We start from the raw sequence: 7789 nt of genomic DNA, 5'->3' as shown, positions 1-7789 counted from the left end.
ACAAAAGGGGAAAGAAATAAAGTCCTTGGTGCTCAAACTGTTACTTAAATGAAACCATCCATAAAGTTTAGAGGTGATATGTCTCTTTGGTGCAAATGCTAATAATTCAAAAACATCTGAGACATGCTTGTTTGGGAACAAGGAGTCCACTGGTTCAATCTTTAAACAATACATTGTATTTTATGAGCTTATCATGTGTTTTTATGTGAAATCTTAATTTGAAAAGCAATAACAGATATTAGCTGTAAAAAATGTAGTGAACTATATCTAGGTATATAGTGTGTAGTGTAGAAGTATAATGTATCATAGCATCAAGCATATATTTTACTATGTTTATTGTTATGCACCAATATAACAAGCAATGTAAAACCTAATTAAACCTGATTCTGACTCTGATACCTTTGTCCTCTCAGTATAATGCAATATAACTCAACCATCTCCATCTAAACTACCAAATCTGATCATGTGTTTATTTTTCACTTTTAGATCATGTCTCCCCTTCTTCTTTACAACTTCTGTCCTGTTAGTCAACGAACCGGGGCAAACTGCTCCAACGACTCAGTTCTCGCGAGATTTCCCGCGAAGCAGCGCACCGCGGCACTTGCGTGGTGTAGGCTAGCGTGCTTGCTAAGTTACATCTAAGTTTTACCAACTTCTGTGTTAAATCTTTCAAACTTTTTTTCCGGTAACATTGGCAGCACACAGGAACTCCAGTCACCATGAGTATACTCGCCAAAATAGCAGAGATTGAAAATGAGGTAAGGTTTAAGCTCAGCTGGCTAACTCAATGAATCCGACACGTTTTAGCTAACCGCTAGCAAATATTAGCCTAGCTCCCACAGCTGGGCCCCGTAGGACACCGTAATATCTCTTCGACACTCTACAATGTGTATTGGAAAAAACAACTTGTAACTTTACTTGAACGTGCTCCTTCGACTTTCAAATAAGCTTTGATAAAACCCTGTGTATTTAGGAGATGTCGCTATCCCCTAGCATGGTCGCTAGCATAGATACGGGTTAGTGCTGATTCGGAATAATCGACATAGCAACCGGGTTCAGAGAGGTGTTGTGTTAAAGCCCACATCCATGATGCTCAGAAAACATCACATATTAGTCCCGAATTAACCTAATATGAAAGACAGTTGTTTTGGGGGGTTATTTTTAGTTTGTGTGTAACAGATGCTGTCTTATGTTGTATTTTAGGCATTTAAAAGTTTAAAAAGTAGCCCTGAACAAGAGCTTTTTGTTAAGAAGTATAGTTTAGATCATTTCCAAGTACTTTAGCAGAGATAGTACAAGAAGAAACGTGTAGTTAACTGTGGTTCTTAAGGGTTAGTAGAAGTTATAAACAAAAGAAAACAAGTTTACCTCCAATTAAAACAGATGAAGCACAGTTCAGTTAAGACACTATCACACCGTGGTCTGTTATATCCCACCAGCTAAAGATAGATTCACTGTTTTTTGAGGCTGTATTAAATCAATAGTGAACTAGGGTTGCACGATATGATAAATAAAAAGATTATATTGCAGTTGTCTTTTTGTTTTTACAGATATTGCTATATAATTCATGATTAGTGCGGGAAAGATCATTTTTGCATATTCACAGAAAAAATGAATCTCATAACGTGAAATTTGTTCGGAACATGTTTTCTTACATCTGGAGAACAAGATTTGCAGGCAAGAACTATCGTGTTTTTTTTGTCATTTCATCATCAAAAAATTGCTTCTGTGATTTGAATATTGCACATGTCCATGTTGTGATTTCAATAATATTTTGATTTACTGTGCAGCCCTAATATGAACAATGACACTGTTCATACTGGCTATTCAAATATCTCTTCTTAATGAGCTACTAATGTAAGTGATGGGGGGGATAAAATCTGCAGTCTATGCAAAAGTGTATTCCAAAGTTGACCTAATATACGGCTCCAGTAGTCTGAGTAAATCAGATTAAGTGGATATCTTCTAAAGTCTGTCTTTTTAGTATACAGCTGGGTTGGGTTGCAGTGAAGGGTTTTATTGTGAGGCATTTTTATTGCAAAACATTCACAGTAACACAATTACCTTAAGCTATAAAAATCTGTAAAAGATGCACTATGCTTCAATTCTTTATACCCAATTATTCAGATTCAAAATTGTGGAGGGCTCAGGCCTATCCCAGCATGCAATGGACAAAAAGCAGGGAAACACGCTGGACAAGCGTGTCGCAGGGAGCACAAGCTGTTGTTCTTCTGTAGATGTGTAATCTTTGGTTCTGCCTGTAAAAATAGTCTTACGACTCTTCTACTCACTGGTTACCACGAAACCTACATGCAAAAAACAAGTGTAAGACCTCATGCTGGTGTTGCTGCTGTAAATTGTAGATGGCCAGGACGCAGAGGAACAAGGCCACAGCTCACCACTTGGGTCTGCTCAAAGCACGTCTTGCCAAACTGAGGAGGGAACTCATCACACCAAAGGGAGGTAGTGGTGGTGCAGCAGGAGAAGGTAATACTTTGTGCAGCTTCTACTCTTAGAGGTTTTATTACAAACATTGTTTAAACCATTTCTGTCATTTAAAGCATCAAAGTTAATATTTGGTTGATTCAAGTTCGCTATTCCTTTTTTTTTTTTTGTCTTTAGGTTTTGATGTTGCAAAAACTGGTGATGCTCGTATTGGCTTTGTTGGTTTTCCCTCGGTGGGAAAGTCTACACTGCTAAGTAACCTTGCAGGCGTGTACTCTGAGGTTGCCGCCTATGAGTTCACCACCCTTACGACGGTACCAGGAGTCATTCGCTACAAAGGTGCCAAAATTCAGGTACCAGGCTTTCTTATTTTTTCAATAAAGGTGTTTTCAGTGTGATATGTTTGCAGTGGGATACATATGTTACTTTCTTGTTTCTTCCCTCTAAGCTCCTGGATCTCCCAGGTATCATTGAGGGGGCCAAGGATGGCAAGGGCAGAGGCAGACAGGTCATTGCAGGTAAAGATGTGGTTAGTGAGGTTTCTGCTAAGATTGAAACACAAATACAGACAAATAAATCAAGGATGATACCAGTTTCATTGAGTTATTTTCCTACTGATATTGATGCAGAAGTGTAATGCTTTTCCTGTTGTTCCATTTAATGAGAGACCTGCTTTTGTCATGACTGTGTGCTTCTAATGGCAGCAAAGAGGCAAAATGAATGATGTAATCAAATACATTCCAGTGCTCAAACGGTGGCAGGAAAAAGTACAACGTCATGAGTGTTACTATTATTAAAGGGCTGAGGATAAATACTGTATGCGCTACAGAAGTGATGTGAATCCTTCATGCTTTAACCAGTGTCTGCTTCTCCCTCCTCCTTTTTGTTTTAGTGGCTCGAACTTGCAACTTAATCCTGATAGTGCTCGATGTGTTGAAGCCTCTTGGCCATAAGAAGCTGATAGAACACGAGCTGGAGGGGTTTGGCATCCGACTTAACAAGCAGCCACCCAACATCGGCTTTAAGAAGAAGGACAAAGGAGGCATCAACTTCACAGCTACAGTATGTCTCAAACTGAATGTGTTCAAATTAAATACAGAAAAATTCCCATCATCAAAATGATCACGTCTAAATGAATCACTGAAATGAATAATGCTGATTTTAGTGATTGTGTGTGTCTTGAAACAATGACAAGATTGTCTACTTGTCATTTACTGACTGATGAGCTGGATTATCATAATGAGAACCATTATTCTATACACTGATAGTCTATTAAAGGATGTCCATTAATACTGCCATTATTCTGGAGTGTAGGATTTTAGTTGTCAGCAGTTGATTGTCAGTTCATTTTGATGATGGGAATTTTTCTGGTATCTCATTAGTTTAAACAAACACATAATATCCTTTAATAACTGGCTATACGTGTATACAGTTATTCAAAGTTTAAATTGATCTGCAGAATCGAACACATTTTTACATAACCATGTCTCATCGCCTTAGTAACAGACACTGAAACACTTCTCAATGCTGCCTTCTGCTGGATATGCATAAGATTACATTTAACTAAGTTGCTCCTGCATATTTATTCTTCTATCCTCCTTGTAGACTTTCATTATCATTTACCTGAAACATGATGTAAACTGTTTGGTATGTTTAAGGTATTTATTTTTTTAATGTCTCACTGTCTTCTGTTTATTGACATCACGCCTGCCCTTCCCTGTTGCCAATCTTTAGTGTGCGCAAACTGAGCTGGATGCCGAAACTGTTAAGAGTATCCTGGCAGAGTACAAGATCCACAATGCCGACATCACTCTCCGCAGCGACTCCACAGCTGATGACCTCATTGATGTGGTGGAGGGAAATCGGTAAGCTGCTGAAGTGCTAGAATGGGCCTTCCTTAGTCATTCCCAGTGGGTGTGGCTTGTTGAAATCTTCAATCCCATTTCAATTCCCACTACACCAATGCAGATACATTTGAAAATGCTGTTCATTCTGTTCCAAGCACACGTGCATTTTCACATCACTTTCATACATGTGTTTAATGCATAAAGTGCAGTATCTCCATAAGCAATGTCCTATCTTACTTAAAAACCTATGGGATTACTATTTCTCATTGTAATTAAATATAAAAACTCAACAAATGTATTAAAATTTAGAACATGGATGATGTTTGCTGGGGAAGGTGTAGTGGATCTAACTTGCTGTGTTGCATATTGGACAAGGATTTTACTTCCCAGGGCAGTCGTTCAGCGTTTTATTGCAAGGTAACAGACATGGCAACAGCATAACCTCCCTGCAGCTGTTGAGAAACAAAGCATTCACAGGGACTCTCTTGCTATTAATGCTCTCTGTGCTTTCCCAAGGAAAAGATGAATATTACAGTGCCTTTCCAGCTATGCAGCATCCCTGCCACACATATGCCTTGACAAAGTTCTTTTCTAATTAACATATTTACATGTAAAAATGAATACAGAAATTTAATTGTCTTTAAATGTGACTTTACACTTTCAACTTTTACATGTTTTGCTTTTACTTTTAGACTTAGTGAGTCTAAAAGTAAAAGAGCAAAGAACATGCATAACTTCCCAGGGGACAGAACAAATAGAGGAAGTAAAGCTAGCAGAAGTGCAACCCACAGTCTGGTTTGTGGGTCGCTAAACTACCTGTTATGACACCAAACATTCTCTTTTACAAGAAGGCATGTGAATTCTACATTAAAAAGTGTTTCCCACTAAAACACATTAACATTAGTTTGAGAAGCATAAATGAAAATGTTTCAAAATAAAGGTCACTGCTAAATGCAGATAGGACTCCACAAGAATTCATAATGCCATGTTCTTAATTTAGCACGACATACACACTGCTACACATGCATTAGAAATGCAAGGAAAGTTACTTCTGGTTTGTAGTTATATTGGATGACTCAAGCCTGAAACAGCTAACATGTAGTTTACCAGAGGATGCCTGCTGATTATGCAGCGATGCCACGAGCAGCAGCCACTCACAGTCTCTTGTCACAACAGGGTCTACATCCCATGCATTTATGTGCTCAACAAAATTGATCAGATCTCCATCGAGGAGCTCGACATCATCTACAAGGTGCCTCACTGTGTACCCATCTCGGCCCACCACCGCTGGAACTTCGACGACCTGCTGGAGAGGATGTGGGACTACCTAAAGCTTGTGCGCATGTAAGAGTTGTTCATACAGTCACCACAAGGGGGTGTGAACAGAGGTTAAAGATAGCTGGGAACAAGGAATCAATGTGAAAATTACATTTTTGTTGGTTTAGACTGCAGAATTTGACTGAGCTCCTGTGTTCATTTGCAGCTACACTAAACCTAAAGGCCAGCTTCCTGATTACACATCTCCCGTTGTACTCCATGACGAAAGGACTTCAGTCGAGGATTTCTGCTTAAAGATTCACAAAAACCTCATCAAAGAATTGAAATAGTGAGTACTGTAGACTTGTTTTAAATCTTTCACTTTCTGAAAGGAATTCATTCTCTTGATCATGTGTGAAATCTTGAACGCTACGCCTGCAGAAGTAGGTCTTGTATCTTGTTATTTGATATTAGGTTGTTCAGTACATCACAATTGTCTACTGTCCAAGAAATCCAATCACATTAAAGGGGGGAATAGTTAGTATTATATAACTCTAGTTTCATTTATAGTTCATATCAACAGAATATTTAGTTTCTTTTCAACTGGAACAGTGAATTTTTATTCACTTACCTGGCGAAGATCATTTAGATCTGTACCAATGTTATTTATCTGCTTGATTCCACACTGCAGTTAATTTATTAGCAGTTTCTTTAGGGATGACAAAGTTTCTTACTAAAAGGCATCGATGGAGTTACCTTACACCGGAATAACAAGTGGTCATCAAATGGTTTAAAGCAACACAGCCACTGTAATCAAAGATCACTGCCCTCTTTTATGCCGAGATAAGCCAGATAAGCATTCATCTGAGAGTCCGGATTAGGATCTGAGATGAAATGTTGCACCACCATCTCCAAATGGGAGAGCTAAGATCATCAATCAGTCGATATGTTAATGCTGCAGAGCATTACCCATCCTCCAGGGAATAAATGGGTCAAACAGTGACACATTATTAGAAAGCCTTTGGAACTAAAGGATGTCATTGTAGCCTGTAGGTTACTTTATAGTGCAGAACCATTGCTGCTCTAGCAAAGAAAGAATAATAGTATCTGTATAAATTATTTCTTGGTGTCATTAAGGTGTCCACTACTGAATGATGAGCTCTTTCATCCTTTTTTGTGTTTCTATAAAATGAGACATTCGTCCTGTTGACTGCCTTAAAGTAATCATTCAGGTACAATCATTTATTTGTATTTATTTATTTTATGATTTTAACTATTTCTCTTTCAGTGCACTCGTGTGGGGGTCATCTGTGAAACACAACCCTCAAAAGGTGGGCAAAGACCATGTAATGGAGGATGAAGACGTTATCCAGCTGGTGAAAAAGTAAAGAGAGTGTTCACTGCATGGCCTGTATATCACAAAGTGTTCTGTACAGTTGCTCAGTAAATCACCAAACATATCCATTAGAGCATCTGTGTCATGTGGTCCCCGAGTTTTTCCGCTCTAATTTAAAAACCAAATGACATGAATGTAAGTGTTACATTTAAAAGAACCTACAGTACTTAACACCATGAATAGTTCATATTGAATACTGGTTAAGGCTTGCAATAAAATCTAAGAAAATCTGTACAATAAAAACATCATTAAGGAATCTTGCTGTTTATCATTCTTATGCAACCTTTTTTTTCTTTATATCCAATCTTAACATTTATGTCATCCCTCCATATGAATGTTAGCATATATATGAATCCAGTGTAGCCAGGTACACTTTTTTAAAAATCCAGATGATATGCTACATGTGGTCTGAAGCGTCACAGAAATGTTGCATCATTGAATCCTGTGCTCCATCACAGTTACATGGTCTCCCTCAGAAACACACCAGCACCAACCATTTCAGTCTGGCTCAGAGGAAAAGAAAGTCTCATTTGAAAGCCCTGTCCAGTTAAGTGATTTATGTGACATTGATGATGAAGGCAGTTATTCAGGCTGGTGGCCCACCCCCTCTCTCTGGTAGGGACAGCCACTCAGGTTAATCAGTTCATTCACTCAGACGCAGTCTGGGGACATCATACGCCAGCTGTTCACAACTAACAAGACTCCACAGAGCGAAATACAGAGCACTTCATCAGAGCCAGGAGCACTTCTGGAAGCTTGCATTATCTAATGTCGATATGTTGCAACCTGCATGAAGTGTAGCGGCCATTTTGTGCCTGAGCACCTGATACTAGCCAGTGATTGC

At 38.7% G+C, this 7789-nt stretch overlaps 1 protein-coding gene across 1 annotated transcript; it reads left to right on the top strand.

Annotated features, from left to right (window-relative positions):
- Positions 1 to 569: 569 nt before the first annotated feature.
- drg1 (developmentally regulated GTP binding protein 1) lies at positions 570 to 7201 on the top strand. Its single transcript, XM_051413069.1, has 9 exons — positions 570 to 758; positions 2364 to 2487; positions 2623 to 2798; positions 2894 to 2963; positions 3338 to 3507; positions 4180 to 4310; positions 5469 to 5636; positions 5776 to 5898; positions 6838 to 7201. Exons 1-9 carry the CDS (start codon positions 720 to 722, stop codon positions 6935 to 6937), a joined length of 1101 nt encoding a protein of 366 aa, XP_051269029.1. The 5' UTR covers positions 570 to 719; the 3' UTR covers positions 6938 to 7201.
- Positions 7202 to 7789: the final 588 nt, after the last annotated feature.

This window comes from Dicentrarchus labrax, unplaced genomic scaffold (assembly GCF_905237075.1).
Source record: "Dicentrarchus labrax unplaced genomic scaffold, dlabrax2021, whole genome shotgun sequence".
NCBI classification, from domain to species: Eukaryota; Metazoa; Chordata; class Actinopteri; family Moronidae; genus Dicentrarchus; species Dicentrarchus labrax.
The sequence above is the reverse complement of the archived record's forward strand: the minus strand, read 5'-3'. Positions and strand labels throughout refer to the sequence as shown.